The following is a 20,050-nucleotide window of genomic DNA, read 5'->3' as shown; positions in this document are numbered from 1 at the left end:
AGCAGTTTAAAATAAGCTGTCCTTTCCCTTGCGCTTTTTCCTCCTCTCGACCTTTCTCTTTATGTTCCTAGAACACAGATTCACATCAGGGATTTTGGCTTGCTAGTGGCATATAAGGCGCCTCCAGTTGTCCTGTTTCAATTCTCTTCCTTTCTTTGTTATACAGCAACAATTCTAAATAGTGAATAGAGCTTTAATTTTCAGAGCCCCTTAGAAATTTAGCCCTTAGCTAAATTTTATTAGCTTCTCTTCTTTTAATGCCTGATAGACACAGGCACAGAGGTGTGTGTTCAGAGCATTAACTATGGTGTCCAATTTAGTCATCAGAAATAATTCCTTCCACTGCATATGTAGGGAGCCAGGTTCTGGCAGCCCAGTGGAGTGGGTGGGCTGAATCATTCATTTCTCTCCTGAATCTGGATGTCACAGCAGTTGCAATGACTAAATTAGGCTCCTGAAGTAGATGATCCTAACAAAGGCCCAGTGACCACGTGCACTCACAAGCATTCGAATCAGACACTGTTCAGTTTTTCAAAAACACCCAAATACCAGGTCCTTAACTCATCCCTGCCTCCCCTTGCTCCACAAATGGTGTGGTAATCATTACTGGCATTTTCTGTTGCTGTTCAGCCTGCATATTCCAAGCCCCCTCCTGCTTCCCATATATAATCCATATGCCCCACATGCTGGGATGCAGGAGATTCAGAAGCAGAGCAGTGATTTGGGAGAGTGAGGATGTGGGGGCAGAGGACTGGGGGGCAGTGCACACATTGCTGGTGACACTGCTGCCTTTGTGCGCCATGAAGCAGCAATCCTCCCATCGTGGGGTTTCTAAACAGCAACTGCTGGAAGCCCAGAAATCAGGCTTTGCCCTGTTATTCACAGGATGCAAAAGCCCCTCTTGGCTTATTCATAGTGTCTTCCCCTCTTCTCCTCTCTTTGCATTTTAAAAGGGTCTCTTCACCCATCTTCCTTCCCACATGCCTCCCCAAGCCCTGCTCAGCCCTCCGCCTGTGGAGGGTTCATTGCAGGAGCTGGGGTACCTATGCCCCCGTCCCTTTGGAGCCCTGTTGTTATGCTTCAAAAAGCATAACTTCAGGGGATTTAGGCAGCTTGGTGGGGCAAGTAACACTGCAGCACATGGCTGTATGCTGTAATACATAGTTTGGCCCTCACCCAGCCAAACTGGGTTCATTTCTCTGTGCCCCTGCTCCAACACGCCCGTCTTCATTTGGCCCAGAAATTGTACAGTTTAGTCAGTCCTGGCCAGAGTTTGTGCTACAGTAGAGGCAGCTAGGAACAGAGCATCCTTCGAGTCTGCTGGTGGCAGTTGTAGCATGGATGGTGCCATCACTAGTGATTTCCCATGCACTGAGTAATTGTTTGGTTGCATTTGTACACTGGTAATTTGCTGCTCTTCTCTTCTGACTTTGAAAGACAGAAACCAGTCTGTGTATGATCCACACTCGCCTGTTCAGATGAGGTAGGCTTTGGGATAGGCTGACCATGCGGTTTGCTTTCAGGTGGGGAACCTTGGACTGCTTTTCATGCTCCTCTTTTTCATCTACGCTGCTCTAGGAGTGGAGCTCTTTGGAAAACTAGGTAAGTCTCAATCAGCTTGTGCTCCAATGTGAGCTGCAGACCTGCTGGGAAAATGAGGTTTCTCAAGCTCAGTACTCATTCAATAACAGGACTGAATTATTTGGTGTCCTTTATTCTCCTTTTTGCGTACTTGATATAAGCGGAATTTCCCCTCTAAAATTTTGTTGTTCTAACAGCCTAAAAGAATAAAAACAATTTCTGCTTTCTCTTTCATTCCTAAACTTATTTTTTTTTCTGCACTGCCTTCCTTGATACTGCTTTAAGGTTACAGAAGAGAACTCAGAGAAAGCTTATTCACGTCTCTTGCCGTGGAATATTGATCAAAAAGAAAGGCAGCCCAGTGACATTGTTGGAAGGATACCCAAAGCAATCGAGTTACATTGCTATCAGTGATTTTTCTGTATTGCTGGTCAACAGCCAACTGTTGGGCAACAGCCTGCTGTCGGACAGGGTGCTGAGGCCATTAACTGAGATGTCCAGGTTGTGAGAAGCCTGAAGTGCCCTTCCCTAGTTCCTGCTGTTGACCTCAGGGCAGGCAGTGTGTCCTCCACTGATAGTTGTGATCCCCTTCCTTTCAGTATGCAATGACGAGAACCCCTGTGAGGGCATGAGCCGTCACGCCACCTTTGAGAACTTCGGGATGGCCTTCCTCACGCTGTTCCAGGTGTCCACAGGTGACAACTGGAACGGGATCATGAAGGTAACTGGGCCTCAGTGGTGTGGGTGTCCCTGCTATGGGGAAGGAGAAATCCTGACCTGTGCTCAGTTCAGCAGTGCTTTGGTTGGAAAGAGGAGAGGAGCCCAGGAGCTGAGTCGCTAGGTCAAGTCCCAGCTCTGGCCAGAATCTCCCACCTCAACATGGTAACTTAGACCCTGGGCTCATCTGGTCCTACAGCCATCTGGCTGAGAGAAGTGCAGATTGTCCTTGGAAGGAGCAAGAAGGCCATCCCAGCAAAGAGAATATCCACTGTCATAAGGCCCATTACTGAAGTTAAAAGTAATGAATTTTACGTGGCACCCGTCTACAGAGCTACCAGAGCAATCCAAATTAATATTTCCTTCCTTCAAAGGATGGGAAGAGAGGGGAAGATGAGTTCTTTGAACACATATGGTGCTTTTGAGCCTGATGAGAGAAGGTAACACCAGACAGCATCAGTTCATACACATGGGGCTACAGTGGCAGCAACATGCAGTGGTCTGTAAGGAGTTTGTTCTGTACACCTTTGGCACATTTTCTTTGAAGCAGAGAGCACAAGTTGTGTCCCATGATCAGATGATGTCCTTGATTCTTGGGGGACTTCGTGATCCTAGAGCGTGTGGGGTGATAGAAATGTTGGCTCTGTTCTTTCCAGTGGCATCAGTGGTTTTTTTGACAGAAAGAGCAGCCAAGCTTATATTCTTACTTTAGTCCTTCCTTCCTTCCATCGTTCTCTCCCAAACCCAACTTCCCCTCAAGGATACCTTACGTGACTGCAGCCACGATGACCGGAGCTGCCTCAGCAACCTGCAGTTCATCTCCCCACTGTACTTTGTCAGCTTTGTGCTCACAGCCCAGTTTGTCCTCATCAATGTGGTGGTAGCTGTGCTCATGAAACATCTGGATGACAGCAACAAGGAAGCCCAGGAGGATGCGGAGATGGATGCTGAGATTGAGCTGGAATTTGCACATGGGCTGTGCTCCCGCAAGTCAGGCTCTCCGAATTCAGGGCAGGGAAAAGGAGCAGGAACAGGAGGCAGTGGTGGGAGAACAGATCCTGAAGGACGTCTGTGCATGAGATGCTACTCTCCGGCACAGGTGGGTACACCTTTGAGCTTACCAACCAGACTGTAGCAAGCAGGTGTGGGGAGAAGCCAGGCAGCCTAGACAACTGAAGGCTTAGCAGCAGCAGGCAGACTCTTCCACCTCAGGGTGAGGGGTTTGCTTTCAGCAGTAGACATCTGAGTTGGTAGCACTGTGCAGGGAAAGGGAGGTAACGGCAGTGGGTCCTGTAGCACTGCCTGGAAGTTTTGGCATCGTGGTGTAGGATCCTGAAGGCCAGCAGAAGAGGGAAGGAGCAGATCAGCTGAAGATGTGTTAGGAGGAATTTGAGAAGGTAGCTCAGGAGAAGAGAGCAGGGGAAATGGCAGATCAAGAGCGAGGCATGCCAGCAGAGCTGGAACGGAGACGTGAGCAGTGCTGTGGTGCATTGACAGTGATTGAAGACAGTCCATCCCTTTTTTTTTTTTTTGCATTGGACTTTGGCACCTTTACACACCCTAAGGAGCACATGCTCCCCCCGTGATCCTGTGCAGGTACCTGCAGAACAAGGTACTGCTCCAGATGAGTCAGGGTGGAGAACCCAGCCCCAAATTCACAAGAAACTTTGAAGCAAAAAACTCGGCATTCTTAAAATGATTTCTCCCATCCTCCCCCCTTTCTTGTCCCCTAGGAGAACTTATGGCTGGACAGTGTCTCTTTAATTATTAAGGACTCCTTCGACGGGGAGTTAATGATCATCGATAACCTATCGGGCTCCGTCTTCCATCATTACTCCTCGCCGGCCATGTGCGAGAAGTGTAACCATGACAAGCAAGAGGTAACCTGCGTACGAGGATGCGTGAGGGGACTGTCCCCCCAAGACCTGCACACCCACACCCACATGCCCGCAGGTCATCCAACGTGTGCTCTTAGCTGTAGATTATGTAGACAGAGAGCTTGGACTGTGTTTTCCATCCGTCACATGTTGCTGATACTGCCTCTGGTACGAGCCTGCCCTCCTTAGTCACGGGGGGATGTCTGAGGTGGCAGAAAGCTGAGATGTCCCAGGATATAGGTCAGGAGGGATGAAACGAGACGTAGAGGAATGACTGTGAAGGCAGTGTTGTGTTCAGTTCTGCAAGAAGAGCAGAGATTCAAGCTCATGTACAAAGGACTGGAAGGTTTGCAACCCAATAACAGCACTTGGGGACAATTCAATTTAAGCACATGTTTTGCCTTAATTTGAAGCATGTGCTTGCTTATTCCCTGTTGAGATTGGTGAGTTAAGCACATGTTTACATGCCTTGTTGAACTGAGTCACTGTCTGTGAGCAAGGACTGGTTTGTGATGAAAACTGGTTAATTAGTTTGAGCAAAAACTAAATAAAGATGGGCCCACTGAGAAAGTTTTAGAGTCACTTTTCAGATGTAGAACCTGTTAGCTGACAAATGGGTTGTTGCTAAGAGCAGGACGTCAAATGGCTTAGACTTGTGCTCCTAAAGTTCATACGTGTTTGGAAAACCACTTTGTAAGCAATTAGTCTTTTAATGTTGTAGAACTTCAGGAGCAAAGTAGCCTGTGAGAAGTTAGGTGAGAAGCAGAATTATTTTTGTTTCTGAAACAGTTTTGTTATATTTAAGTACTGTGATCATAGTTAGACTTGTCTCAGTAGCTTGTTTCATCTGTCATCAGTGGCAATCTTCACCATCTCCTTCACCATAACTAGCCTGATAGGTTGTTATTGCTTTTAAAGAAACCAGGAAAGTTGGGAATAGAGCTCTCATTGGCAGATTACTCTATCCATATTTGAAGACAACAATATTTCATTCAGCTTTGGACCCCTAGTTCTGATGCTTTAATTTTTTTCAGCCTTTCAGCTACCTACTTGTCCCAATGGCTTCCCTTTGAAAATACCAGAATGAGAAAATTGCTGTGGTTTCTCAGTGCTGCAACAGTTCACCCATGGATACTGCATTAATACAGCCAAATAACTAGTTTTCAAGTCACTGTACTTCCCAACGCCTTACATAAGTCCTTATATTCAGCAGTCAGTGCTCAGCCTTCTCAGAAAAATCAGGTCTTCTAAAGTGTTCCGGAAGGATTACCCCCAAATCAAGTAATTTGCAGCTAGTTCGGTGCATTTGAAAACCTTCCAGATAGTGTTCAGTACCCTGCCTGGGAATAAAGACAACAGCAACAGATTTTCTCACCTTCCCAGCAAGGAAACTAGACAGCAGAATCTTCAAGCGCAACCCACAGCCACAGCAAAGAGTTTAACAGAATGGTCACCACCAAATAATTATTCTTACACCATATTTTCTAATGGCTATTATATAGCCATAAATTATTTTTCTAAATTGATATTTCAGTACATCTAAAATGTGGAATTGGAAAGAAATTATCTATATCCACAGGAATACCTTTAATAATGAAATGTAGATCTTTTATTTCTCATCATATGAATCAAAATTAAAGCTCAGGATTTTAAGTCACGGTTGGTCATGACCTTCTCTTCATATTTCATAGCAGGAAAAACAATGAGGAAATTCCAACAGGAAATCACTGCACACTGTCACAGCTAGGTTTGAATCCAGCACTAACACCAGCAATGCACATAGCAGTATACATAGTCATTAATTAACTTGAGTGTACTAAGGTATACCAACATAACCAGAGTTGTACATTAGTACTAGCTGTACATTGTACACAAAGATTCGTACTGTTTCAGAAACAACAGCAGTTTATACAGGCAGAGCTGTTTTTATCTAGTCCTTTTCAGCACATGTGCCTTTGAACAAAACAGTCTGCTTGCTGCACACCAAATCACCCTTAACTCTGCCCTTGTGAAAACAATCACATATCAGACAAAAAGGTTTGCTCCCATTTCATTTGTAGTTTAATCCAGGAAGATACTGAGCAAAGCAGATAAATACAACACTTAATGTAGGCTCAAAGTTATTAATATGTGCTAAGCTTTCTACTGTGTTGAGTAGAAGTGCTCAGCATCATTACGAGTCAAACTCCCGGCATCTTATTTTCAAACCAATTCTTTGGACAATGAAGGATTTTTCTAATCATGGCTCTGTTTTAAAGATAGCTTATATCTGCAACTAGTTATTTTCTAAGGGCTATATGTGCGTGTTTCAGTGTCTGTGGTTGATACCCCAAGCATTTTTTTATAGATTGTACTCATCCCCACATTTATTTTACTTTTTTGTCCCTCCATCTTTAGTCAGAATATTTTTAAATATTCTCCAGTAATGGAAACTATAAGAACAAAACAGGAAAACATTACTTTTTTCTCATACCATTAACCTATTCTCATTTCATCTCTATCCTTTCACTTTTGGGCTGGTTGACTGTTAGACATCTGCGTATTGGTGGCTGATAGCATAGCTAGCCAGTGGCAGGAGTTTGTCAGTGAGCAGCCGTGAACAGTGTTTTTGCACATGCAGTTTCTCTACTCGTGACTTTGTTGATTATGCTTTTTTTTGAGGATCCCAAGGTGATGAGAATTTGTGAGCAAGTGGTTCAGTGAAGAACAGACGATTCTGGCTTTTGTTGAAACCCTTTTTTTATGGTTGGAGAAGGTAGTCGCAGATGTTATCACATTTCACACTCACGTCTCTACGAGCACAGCTGTAAGGCTGTTCTGCTGTAACAAGCGCTTAGGCGGGTAATGGATGAGTACGCACATTAAGTGGGACTAGATGAAGACAGTGTGTCTATACACAAGCAGTTTCTGACTGGTGGCTGTGTAGTATGCTTGACACAATGTTCTTGTGGGTTCTCTGGTGTGTCTGCACTCCAAGCAGCAGTTGTTGGTTTTGAGCTCTTTTCATGGTTGAATGGCGCCAAGTTTGTAAGTCAGAATAACAACCCAAATGTGGATGCTGTTTGTGCCCTTTATTTAAATCCAGCTCAGGTTTTCCATTCTGTATATTCGAAGTGCCTTATCCAAGGATGGAGACTTCCAGTCTCTGGCATTGGCCCAGGCCACTAAACTCCCAGCTCGAAGGAGTCATCTCTCCAAATGTTCCACCTGCTCTTAGAGCGCAAAAGCTGTACCTACTTCTTGCAAACACAAAAACAGGGGAGGACAAGATAACTGCCCAGGAAGCAAGCTCTCCTGACTGAGACAGCCCAGAATATAACTATTGAGTCAGGTGCTGGTGGTGGGAACTGATGGGACTCTAGAGACCAGCAACAAAAAGGCAAGCACAAGAGGGATAGAGCAGCTGCTTAGGCTACTAGAAAAAGGAGGGTACTTTTCAGGCATTGTAGGATGAGATGAAGTCAGGCTGAGGGGAATTAAAAGCTTGGCGGAAGGAGGATGGGAGAGGGGACATATGCTATGAAATAGGCTGAATGATGAAACAAACTCAGGCATGGGACTGGAGCAGAGCTGAGCCTCAAGGACAAGAAAGATGCAGTAGTCAGACTTGGTTTCAGAAAGCAAGAGAGCTGAGCATGGGAAGGCTGGAGGGGTGAGTTTAGGGATGGAGAACAGGAGGGAGGGTGGTGTTAGCTGAGGTCATGGGTAGGTTAGAGGTGAGGGGAGATAAAAGATGCAGGAAAGATGGAGGGAGATGGGGTTTCAGTGGCGAAGGTAAGAGTATATGAAAAGCATGATACCGGCATGGACTGCAAGAGGCATGACTACCCCTGGAATGAAAGCACCTTCATGTTTAAGCAGGGCTGTTCTTGGCGCCTTCAGAGGGATGGGTCCAATCCTCATCCCTCAGCAGAGCAGATTGCCTTATCATCAGCCTGAGGGAGCCCTTTTTCTGCCTGGCTTTACTTGCAGGGCCTTGTGCTAGCCGTATCGCTGGGATGGATTCAGGACTCCTTTCTGTAATGCTGGCACTAGGGGAGCATGGACTGGTGGTGGGCTGCTTGCAGATCTTACATTCAAGCTTCCTTAAAATTGGATTCTCCTGTCCAGCCCAGGTCTGGGTTAGGCAGTACCTGATATATCCAAGGAATATAACGTAAAATTCATCTCGGGTCTACAGGCTCTTACTTATCCATCATAAATGGTGTGAGTGCTTGAAATGTGGGCTCCAGACGTTCAATGACAGCTCCTTTCCCTTCCTGCAGGTCCAGCTGGCCGAAATGGAAGCATTATCTCTCAACTCAGACAAGTCCTCTTCCATCCTTCTAGGAGATGAGTCAGATAATCGCAGCACTTCTCAGCTGAGTCCTAAGGAGACCAAGGTTAGCCCCAGGTGGTCATGGGCATGTTGCACTCTGTGTTTCTGTGCCTGCTTTTCTGAAGTGCTCAGTATTCATCCAAGTGTCCCTGCTGAGGAATATAAATGCTGGTCACTTTTCAAGAGCTTCTCCATAGAAGAGGAAAAAAAAAAGGATGTACGTTTTTGAAAGTTTTCTTCACTGCTGTCAGTAACTGCCTCTGAATGAGACCAAATTTAGGGGATTTTGGTGGGAAATCTGAGCATCTCTCAGCTAACTTGAAGATACCTTCAGAGTCAGGCCTTTCTGAGGCTTTGACAAGTCTACTCTGTTGTCTGCTGTTAAATTTCACCAAGCTTTGTCTTCACTTATTTTTTTCCAACAGGAGGGCAAGGACAGCCCTGACTCCACTGGGGTAGGAGATTTAGGGGAATGCCTCCTCCCAATATCCAGCGCGGATGGCTCTACAAACCCAGACAGTTACTTGTGTGAAATGGAGAAAACTCCTTTCAACTCAGTCCAGTCTTGGCTAAAGCATGAAGGTACCAAAGGTAAGGACAGCTTTCATCATTCTCCAGGTTTGCTGAGAGTGTGGGGTGGTGCAGCTCATCTGCCTTCCTCCATGCCAGGAATGGAGGTAATCTGATGTGGGGTTACACTAACCAAGAACTAGCTTTCAGTTTGCCAGTCCTCAGGAATGGGGTGAGGAGCATTTCCTTCTTCAACTGCTATGTCTTCCTCCCTCCCTCAGACTTGCCTACGTGTCCCCTGAGACCAGGCTCCTCAGATACAGACATAGGGAACATGTAGCAGGTCTGCCCTTTGTGGAAGTGCCCCTATTCTACTCCTGAGTGCTCTCTAGCCTCCTGTGGTCACCAGGTTTCCTAAATCACCAGTTAATTTATCTCCCTTCATCCCTTGCTTTGTAGAATCTGGGATGAAAGTCCTCTGTCAGTGATTGACAGATTGGTTGAATCAAGGCCTTATGGCTCAGCCTTTCCCTCCCAGAGCAGCAACAGGAGAGGCAAGCTGGGCTGTTGCTTTACAGCTCTGAGCTGTGTTAGATCTTCAGGGTCTGGCGCAGGTTTTGGTTGTTGTGCAGAAAGAGGGACTCACGGTGCGAACAGTAGACTGAGGCTCCTTGGCCAGGAGCGCGTGTAACCGAATACCCTCCATGTACTGGACTTGCAGGACCCTCAGTGTAACAGCAGAAAAGACACCAAATCAAATTGGAGGACTCCTAAACTTTTTTTTGTTTGTTTTCTCTTCCCCATTTATTTTGGTGCTTTGTCAGTCCCTCCCAGCCCCTTTTCTCCAGGTACATCTTGCCCTCTGTTACCTGTACCAGCAGAATTTTTCCACCCAGCCATCTCTGCCACCCAGACAGGGCCTGAGAAGGTCTCGTGTCCACGCAACCTTCCTAAGATCTCTCTGCAAGGCTCATGGGCATCACTGAGGTCTCCGAGTGTGAACTGTTCACTTCTTCACCAGGTGAGGAATCCTCTTTCCTCTCTGAAGGAGAGAGGCCAGCTGTGGTCAGAGGCTGGGTGACCTGGATCTGACCTGCTGGAGGAGCACAGGGGACTACGGGGTGCAGGAGGGCTGGGGAGGAGAGAGATTTGTACACCAAAGGAGGGTTGCATAGCTCTATCCCCTGAAATTATATGCTCTTCTGCTTTGGATCAAAAAGTAGCTTGACAGCTGCAGCTAGCCCCACATGAAAATGAAATCACATCACTTTTTAGCTTGCCCCTGAGCCACTGGACCAAGTGCAGTGCAGACACCTGCATGCACAGCAGCCACAGCGTGAGCCAGGGAGATGGCAGCCACATAGCCACTGCAGTCCCTCCAGGCGCCATGACTCTGGATCACACACCTGCTTTCTCCCCACCTACGTCCTCCACAGTCTGTCGTGCCACATCCACACTCCATGTCCCAAAGCTCGCTGTTTTTCCCCTGCCCACTTAGATCTTGCATTCCAGAAAGGTGCTGTCTTTTTCTGAAAAGGCAGCTATTTCTCACTGAAGAGAAGAATAAAAGCATTGAGGAAAGATCAAGTGTCTCTGAAGAGCAGAGGAGACAGAGAGATGAAAGCACAACAGAGATCCCTGTTATTGTTCTTGGAAGATACTCCATGAACAATTCCTGTTTGAAGTGTACAGGGACACTCTATTCCAGACAAACTAAAAAAAAAAAATTATATGTTATCCAGTTCTATGTGATAGACACAGTTGGCACAATACAAATGTGTATAAATTCACCAGGGATAAATTTAGCCTTGAACTGAGGCCACTGAATTGTTGCAGCATTGGAACTTCTCATAGAGTTTAGACATGAAGGGAGAGAGCTCTAGAGCTGGCATAGTGCTGGGGCAAAAGTACTGAGCCGTTGTAAAGGAGAAATTGGTAAACTTCTCATTATGTGAGGTAAACTGTATTGAATAGCTATGGTTTGGGCGACTGGACAACACCAAGCTGAGTAGTGCAGTTGACACACTGGAGGGAAGGGAGGCCATCCACAGGGACCGCGATAGGCTTGAGAGGTGGGCCTGTGTGAACCTCGTGAAGTTCAACAGGGCCAAGTGCAAGGTTCTGCAGCTGGGCTGGAGGAAGCCCGAACATGAACACAGGTTGGGTGATGAGTGGATTGAGAGCAGCCCTGTAGAGAAGAATTTGGGAGTATTGGTGGATGAAAGGATTGGTGGTGACAGGACAAGGAGAAATGGCTTTAAACTAAACGAGGGTAGGTTGTTTAGACTTTTAGCATGTTTCAAACGGATAGTAGCTGCCATCCTCAACAGCAGGGAGAGAGGGAGGAATGAATTTATTTCTTCACATCCTAAATCATTTAAAAAAAAATAAAAGAAGTGTCTCGTCTGTCTTCTTGCCTGAGCTCTGTATGTTTTCACCCCACTGCTCCCTAGGCCCCTGAGAGTGACACCTCGCTGGACAGCCGGAGCAGCAGCTCGGCGGGCAGCCTGCAGACCACACTGGAGGACAGCCTCAACCTCAGCGACTCTCCCCAGTGCACCCTGGACCTCCCAGTGGGCCTGTGCCCTGTACCAGCCGCCGGCGACCAAAGACCCCTGGCGGCCCCCCTCTCCCCGGCCTCCCGTCGCCGCAGCTTGCGGGGCCGGGGGCTCTTCAGCCTGCGGAGCATCCGCCGGCACCAGCGGAGCCACAGCAGCGGTGGGAGCACCAGCCCCGGCTGCACCCACCACGACTCCATGGACCCCTCGGACGAGGAGGGGGCAGGCAGCAGCCTGCGGGGGGGCGGCAACAACAGCGAGCCCTCGGAGACCCTCAGCAGCCTCTCGCTGACCTCCCTCTTCTCGCCCCCGCCGCCGGGGCTGACGCTGGGGAAGAAGTGCAGCAGCACCAGCAGCCTCCACGCCAGCCCCTTGCCCCGCCGCCCCGCTGCCCACCACGCCAAGCCCTTCTACACCGTCGACCCCCGGGGCTTCCTCTCCATGCCCTCGTGGGTGACGGACTTCTGCAAGGACACCCCCTCGCCCGGGCAAGGAGAGGAGCCGGACGGCCCTGGCAGACTGGGGACAGGGGAGCGCAGCTCCCCGCTGCCGTCTGAGCTGGAGCTGGGTGACGGGGTCAGCAAGAGGAACAGATGAGGGTCCCTGGGGTGCGAGGGGGGGAGCGTTCGGCCGCCAGCATGGGGAGCGCGTTTCACCAGCTGCTCCCCAGCAGCGATTCCAAAGGATTTGCGGGAAAAAGAACCAGGCAAACAAAAAATTATAAATATATATATATACATAAATATATATATATATATATATAGAATAAATACTCTGGTACCGTACCTCAGAGGCGTGGGAGAGTGCAAGCAATACGGGAACAGTCCTGCCTGAGGGCAAGACCTGGACCATCACTGCAGAGACTACAGTGACTAGAAAAGGCCATGGGGCTGGGAGGGACGGGACCCTCCGGCCAGGTGACTGCTGCCTGGCAGCCATTTAGTTATATACATATACATATATAGAGAGAGATCGATTTATTTATTTTTTTTACCGAGAGATTACGAATTTCAGAAAGTGCTAAGGAGGAAGGAGCAAATGGGGGCTGAAGGAGGTGCTATGCAGAATTAAGGGGGGTGGGCAAGCAGGGTGGGGTGAAGGGAAGCGGGGTGAGCAGCAGGGAAAGAGCGTCCGGGGCTTGCCTCGCCTGTTTCTGGGAACTTCCTTATTGTTCATGCTTCCATTTCAAACATTAAAAATTGTGGGCCAGGTCTTCAGGTCTAGCGTAAATTGGCCAAACAGTGATTGTGCACTTCTGTTGGTGTAGTGCAGCGGAGCTCTGGCTTGAAGTGGATTCACTGCTGAAAATCGTGGGAAAATCTAGCCCTGGTGGTGGCGAAAATCAAACAGTCGTGGAGCACGGGAAATGTTTTGAGGTGAAAAGCCTGGCTTTGAAAGGAATGTGCAAGCATAGAGGGGGTGCTCAGGGGTGGAGGGGATGGGGGCTCTGTGGTGTATTTTTGTAGCTGTTTTGTTGGGTTTGTCCTTTGCATTTTGTTCCAAAGAAAGAAAACTGCTAAGGGAAAAAATGTGCAAGGTACACAAGGAAATTTGGAGTGGGACAGGCAGGGGAGGAGAGGGAGGGAGAGGTAAAAAAAAAATAGGGAGAGGGGAAACTGCACTTTTCCCCTTTCATTTGCAGTAATTGTGATATTTTCTTTTAGAAGCCCAAAGGTGCAAAAACCATCTCTAGAGAAACCTATCTGTTATTTTTGTATCTATAGCTATATATATATATATATATTAAAAGACGACAAAAATAGGATTTTAAAAAGGACAAATAAAAGCAAAGGGGGCTTCAACACAAAACGTAGTGGGCCCCCTGACTGGATACCAACCCTGCCCTACGTCCCGGCAGGAAGAACCTACAAGAGCATCCTTGGCTTGGTGATGGCTCTGCCTCTTCTCCAGTGTCACCTCCATCCGCTGGTGTTTTTCCAATTTCCATCAGTGTAGCCGGGATCAGGGGCCTGCTCTGTGTGCATCCGTGGATGTGGGGAGCAGGAACATCAGCGTGTGTGTCTGTGTGTGTGTGTGCATGCACAGATGTGAGTGTGCTTGTGTGCATTGTGTCCTGGCTGGCTCACCAGATGGTGAGAAGGAGGGAGCTGCATCCAGCTTTATCACAGGAGACCATCCATGTGCTGTGGGGTGGTGGGAGAGGGCAGACCGATTCCTCAAACCGAGCTTTCTCAGGACCCCAATCTAGAGATATGATCCTCTCCCATGTGGCTGCAGTGAGGTCTCCAGGGGCTGTGTCCCCCATTCCTCTTCCAGAAATGTGACCACACGTGTCTCCTTCCTCGCTGGGGCCAGCCCACATCTTCCCTGGTTTTGTGCCCTGGCCAGGTTTACAGGTGGGGAGGAAAGGGCATCAGCCAGCCACCCAGGCGGGCACTAAGACTTTGCGATGTTTCCTCCTGACCCACGCAAGACCCACCAAGGTATCTCAGAGGAAGCAGAGAAGGGCAGCAGAGGGAGGACAGCAACCCTACAGAGATGGGGAGGCTGATGCACTACTCAGAGAAAGAGCAGGGCTCACTGGTGGATTCCCATCTCATTTTTTTCCACCAGATCAAGAGGGTCACTGCAGCAGAGCTCTCCCTGTTGGCATTTGAGGCATTACAGAGTGGGTGGCACACCACAGACTTTCTGGTTTTATCGTTACCTGTCTGAATTTTAAGCTGCTGCTGCATTTTATGAACTGGAGTTGTAAACAGCAATCACGTCAATTGGGAAAAACAACAGAAAGGAAAAGGATAATTACTACACGGACTTGACTTATTTGCTGAACGGAGCGTTTGTTGTCTCGGCAGCGTGCACGTTGACTGCAGGGAGGTCAGACCTGTGGACAGAGGACAGGAGAGCCCAGGTCCTCCTTGCAGAAAGGTTTCCAGTCCAGATTAATTAAAGCAATAATAAGGGTCTTTAAATGCCTTTTTTTTGCGCTCGTTGTTCTTTGGGTGAGTTGCCCCTGCCCGCTCTCCCAGGGGCAGAGAGGAGAAATGAGACACGTGGTTCCTTGTTCTTGGGGAAGGAGGGCAGTCAGACCCCAAATGGCCAAACATCAAACTCAGGCTACACAAGGCTTAAACTCAAACCCAGAAGCCAGAGGTAGGGCTTACAAAACAAACAAATGGGGAAAAAATATACTAATTAGTCCAACCCCCTCACAGACCGATGCATAGGGTGTTTCCTGCAAAGTGGCTGTAGGGGACTTGGAGGTGGGCTTCCACAGTGCTAGAAGCTATATGGTCATGATACACGTATGGCCTGCAGGTGAGATAGCTGGGAGGGAAGAGGGGTCACACTCCAGGAGGAGCTCACCCAGGTTGCCAGCAGGAGGATCGCTACTCCTCCCTCAGTAAAGGAAACACGGGCCTGTTGAAGGTGCAGGTGACTGTGGATCGTATCACAAGTCTGGGTGACTGCTCACCTGGTTGCTTTCACCTCCCCAGTGAGAGCAAGCAGTAGGAACTACGGGCAGATGGACAGGCTGGATTTCCCCCCAGGGCTGAGGAATGGTTTTGTGGGGGATGAATGCTGCCTGAAGGCCCCAATTCCTCCTCTGAGGAGTCCAAATCACCTGCTGCCTCTGCAAGATCCTGCCCACTCCTTCTGCAGAGGGTGTCTGCCCCCCCTGCCCCTCACCACTCTGCAGACCCTGCTCCAGGGCTGCAGCTCCTGTGCCAGGCCTCCTTGCCTCCATGCCACGGTGGGCAAGGCGGTGGTGGAGGCCTCACAGGGCGACTAGCAGGCCCCAGGGTGGACGTGCTCTCAGCTTATTCTCACTTCCTCCTGGAACTGACTTGCAAGGGAAAAATCTTTGCTTCTCTGGTGGTTGGGGGTTTGTGACAGCCCTTGTGCTCTGCATGAGGTCTCCCCTTCACCTCCCGACGGGGTCATGCCACTGCTTCTGCCTCCCCAGGAGAGGACTTTCACCCTGCGCCGTACGACTCCAGTAGAAAGCTTCTGGCTTTGGAAGGAGGTTGCCATGGAAACAGAAGAGTAGGTTATCTTTAGAGAATATTTTGTCTCTCTCTTTAAATTATTTACTAACTGTTTGAAGAGGAAGGAGGAAACATCCGTCCTTCCCGAGGAGGACGCAGGATGCTAACACCCAGCAAACACCTTGTGTATCTGCTGGGGCTCTCTGCAGCGGGGCAGGTTGCGTGGTTTCTCCTGGTGAGAGCTGCCTTTCCCAGCTGTCAGCACCAGCAAAAACCTCCATCATCACCCGCCCACCTCCCAGACAACACCTGAGGGCAGCCCAGGATCTGCCTAGCCTCTCCTACTCCCTGCTTCCCACGGGGGAATGCTTTGCAGCAGCTCCTGCTAGGAAGCTCCTTGCTGTTGCCAGCCCAAGATTGCTCCGTTGTGTCAAACTGCCTCACCACCTTCACACCCTGCCCTTCCCCACACTTGTCACCAAAATCATCTCTTCGCCCTGCTTGAAGCCAAGCTCCTCCACGTGCCCTCGCACCACTGCCGCATCCTCCTTTACCAAGCTGGATGCATTTAGCTCTTTCCACCTTGCCTTGCCAACCAGTTTCTCCACCACTTACATCATTTTTTCTAAGTCCTCCATGTACACTTTCCTCTCTTCCCACATCCTCCAGTCCAGAGCAGCACCCAAACTTCTCACCTTCTCTAAACTGCCCATGGAAAACACACCAGTATTTATTTCTTCTGCACCCGGAGTCCCTTTCCCAGCACTGCCAAACGAACAAGGCATGCCTCTGGAGTTAATTCTCCTGGCTTCTCCATCTTCATCTGTCTTCCTCATCCCCACTACCATAAGCTTCCTAATGAAATTAGAAACACGGAAAGCAATGACTAGTGTGCAGGCTGTTGCCTTTCTTCGGAAGTCAGCATTGCTGTGCATTTGGGTCCCCAGCCAGTGAGGTGCCCACAAGACACCACAGGAGATGTCCCCGTCACCCGCACAATGAGAGCAAAAGGCATCATGGCAATGGTTTGGAAGCAGAGAGTTATTTTGGCCAATGTGCTGCCAGTTGCCAACTGAAAACTCAAAATTTTATTACAGAAGATGTGGAGGTAGGCAGCTTCGATTTTCTTGTTCTCATCACCAGCACTTCACAGAGAGGAGGAAAATTAAACCCCGCTGATTTTCTGGTGGGCTGAAATACAAAACGTGCAGCACACCTTGTAGGAGGTGCTCAGTGCTTTGCAAAGTCAGGCCCCTGGATGTATGCCATCTAGTTCAGTTTATCTGCATGTGATCTGACTTTCCAAATCTTCACTTCCCTGGTCTTCATGAATACTTTATTTTATGAGCTCTGCCTTACTTCTCAGTTTTTCCATGTTATTTTTGTTCCTTGCTAAGCACTGGCTTCCAGTAGGAGCTCAGTATGTCGGTATCTTTGAATTATCATTCATTTCTTCCCTCTCATTTAGATATATATATTTCTTCTCTAGCACTTTTCCCTTCTTCTGCATATTTCCAAGCCCCGTGTTTATTTCTGCTAAGATCCTGACACACTTTGAACAAGAGCTGGCACTGTGATATTCAATATTTATGCCTCCCGGCCACTTCCAGAGCAGATGTGCTCATTTTACAAGTGAAGAGCTCTCACCCCCACCAAAACCAGCAGCCCAGCCACCGCTTTGCAGCATGCCTCTTCTGCTCCGGCAGCCGTCACAGCAGTAAGGGCTCTGCCCTTTCACTCATGCCTGTGATGGGATGGCGCAGATGGCAGGGTACATCCCCCATGTTGCTGTATTTCCAAGGATGCTTCCCTGGAGGCCAGCACACATCAGCCCCCACTGTCTCAGTCAGATGTATTGTTTCTGAAAACTTCAGAAGATGCTGTGGCTTCTTGTTGTTGTTTTGCTTCTGGTTTGCATTGCACCATGCAAAACACCAGCAGCCCCTCCTGCAGCTCTTCCTCTCCATTTCCTCCAGCACATTCACCCTGGTGGGAATCTTTGTGCTGTAAATTAGGTTTCTGTGCTGACCATGGTGCAGTGGGATTTGCCACCTGTCACTGCCCTGCTGCCATCACTTCCTTTCTCTTCCTTCTCATGAGTGATGCTAAGTGAGTAGTGCTGTCCCTTTGCAGAAGCTGGCAGAGCATTTCCAAGAGAGGGGCAAGCAACCACCAGCACGAGAAAGCAGGGCGGCTACACCTCCTTCGGGCACAAACACCCATATGGGTGCAGACGTCACCTCAAAACAAACCATCAGTGATGGATGGCAAGCCAGAGAGAAAATATTTTTCAGTGAAACAACTTTAATCCAAGCTTTTGTTCTTAAATTGTGAAGTGCCTTCTTAGGAGAAAGCTGCCAACCCGCGCATGAGGGGAGACATTACCCAAGAACCCAAGGTACACGGTATGTGCACAGGCAGGCAGATTTATTACCCTGCCAGTCCTTGGTAAAAGCCTTGCCCTCGAGCTATCACAGCTTTGGATATGAAGTACCAGGTGGGCTTTCCTCTAAAATAACTGCTGTCACCTTTAGCTGCTTCTAATCTTTGCTGGGATGATAGCAATGAAAGCAGATGACCCCATTTCTCCTCTCAATTAAGACGTCACAGTTAATTTATGTTCCCATTTACACACTTCTTCACCCACGTCCTTATCTGAGCCTTGTGAGGGTTTTGTTTCAAGATACAATCTGCGCACAGAAATGCTACATACATGCTGGATAATAATAGGTATTCCTAATAAAGAGTCAAGAGCAATGTGAAGGGGTGGCCTGGATAGTTCTGCACTGGGGTGTGTATTCCCTCTACTTACATATTCCCCACACACTCACACATACAGGTACACTTATCTTTCTTGCCACAGTCTTTAAAAATGACCTTCTATCAAACAAAAAGTTAATAACATGGGAAGGACTGTTAATCAGTTGGCCACTGATTAGTTTGTGATGTTGTAGTAAGCCCAGGCGTAGGAAATAAATTGGAAAATTATATATATACATATATTAAAAAGAAAAAGTAACAAACAACATTTAATCGAACTAGAGAGGGAGAGAGCGAGAGGCTATTTTGAAAATACATTGGTGTGTTTTTATTCCTTAGGGTCTCATAGCCACTGTTGCTTTGTGCGTGTGTGTGTGTATGTTTGTAGGCACAGGCATGTATCAGTTGCACAGTGGCTGTGGTTTATAAGCAGATCTGCCACTGTTTCTGTTTTTAAAAGTGTGTATTGAGGCAATAAAGAGCCCAAACTGTTATTTACTGCAATTACTTAGGATCTTAATTACAGATCTCACAGATTCAGAGGGGCAGTTATCATCCACGTGAGCACCCACAGGGGTCTGCATGCAGAACGGAGAATGCAGGCAGCCAGCGGGAGCCTCTGCCCCAGACCCCGACACCCCGGAGCCTGCTCACAGTCTGACCCGTAATGCAGCATTTTGCTTCCAGTCCCAGGCACTTCTGCCATGGGTAAGGCTGAACAGCCCCAAATCCCTCCATGGCTCACCCACAGCCCCCCCTGCTCCTGATCACTGCCCACTGCCCCTGCAAAGCCCTCGCCTCCAGCCCCCAAGCTGCTGGGACCCCAGGGCCAGGGCTGCTGGCTCCATCCCAGCCTGGGCAGTAAACAGCCTTCCCTTTTGTGCTTGTGATGTTTATTTGTGTCCAACCAGGCAAAAATACAGCCTGCGTAACAAAGAGGTGAAAAGGCCCGAGGGGAATTTGCAATAATGATGGAGAAAGCTAGTTAAGGGTCTGGAGGAGGTGAAGATCTGAATCCCGGCTTGAGACTGGGCTGATTCACCCTGAGGGACACCCTGCAGGTGCAGGTTTCTTCCCTCCAGCCTCCCGCTAGCTGCCACGGCATTTTTCTTGCTCTGAAAACCCTGCAGGAATCAATGCAGCGGCTAATGTGGCACTTCTGACATTTGAGGGAGGATTATCTCAGAAATGAGTGTATAAAATCTGATTCATCACAAGTCCAGAGGCGGAAAGCAGATGCCAGCTTGCCGAGTCCCTGGTAGCAGCCCTGCAAAGGCAGCACCCATGGGTGCAGGAGGCTGTGGGGCCTCGGCAGCACCCAGCGGCTCCGAGCGTGCAGGTAGGGCGGCAAGGAGGCAGCCCGGCTGGTTGTGGTGTTTGCTTTGCACTGGTGATGATGCAGCGGTATCATTTCACGCTAAATGCTAATTTTCTGCTTTGCTGGCCTCAGGATTGCCTACATCCGTACCCTTCGTGGCAGCAATTAAAGGGCCAGGTGCTTGAGCTGAGGCTCTCTCGCTTAGCATATGCAGGTTGGGTACAGAGCACAGTTATGGAAGAGCTGTTTTTGCTGAGCATGGGCCACTAGACCCATGTACATGTGTTTTTGACCTGCTTCCCAGCCGGGGGCCAGCCTGCAGGATGAGGAGGTTGAAGCATTTAGAGAGGATGCGGTTTCTCCCCTCCACCAAGCTCCCAGCTCCTGCCCAGTGGGACTTTCTGTCAGACCCCAGAACTGAGGATGAGCAAGAACCTGGCCAGGGTGGACATGGGCTTGGA

General features: G+C 48.7%; 1 protein-coding gene across 16 annotated transcripts in view; it reads left to right on the top strand.

Moving 5' to 3' along the window:
- Nucleotides 1-17,336, top strand: part of CACNA1I (calcium voltage-gated channel subunit alpha1 I) — a 164,354-nt gene extending 147,018 nt beyond the window's left edge. For 11 of the 16 annotated variants that reach the window (XM_083821564.1, XM_083821579.1, XM_083821578.1 and 8 more), the window contains 8 exons: nt 1,524-1,602; nt 2,181-2,302; nt 3,059-3,397; nt 4,032-4,178; nt 8,441-8,557; nt 8,919-9,084; nt 9,828-10,024; nt 11,457-17,335. In XM_083821564.1, the coding sequence (XP_083677690.1) occupies nt 1,524-1,602; nt 2,181-2,302; nt 3,059-3,397; nt 4,032-4,178; nt 8,441-8,557; nt 8,919-9,084; nt 9,828-10,024; nt 11,457-12,158 (1,869 nt within the window). In that variant the 3' untranslated portion in view covers nt 12,159-17,335. Of the gene's footprint in view, nt 1-1,523; nt 1,603-2,180; nt 2,303-3,058; nt 3,398-4,031; nt 4,179-8,440; nt 8,558-8,918; nt 9,085-9,827; nt 10,025-11,456 lie in introns of all 16 variants that reach the window. The other 5 variants (XM_083821573.1, XM_083821572.1, XM_083821569.1 and 2 more) reach the window with 1 other exon arrangement.
- Nucleotides 17,337-20,050: the final 2,714 nt, after the last annotated feature.

This window comes from Anser anser (assembly GCF_964211835.1).
Source record: "Anser anser genome assembly, chromosome: 1".
Classification (NCBI taxonomy): domain Eukaryota; kingdom Metazoa; phylum Chordata; class Aves; order Anseriformes; family Anatidae; genus Anser; species Anser anser.
This window is presented reverse-complemented; position numbering and strand designations above follow the sequence as displayed.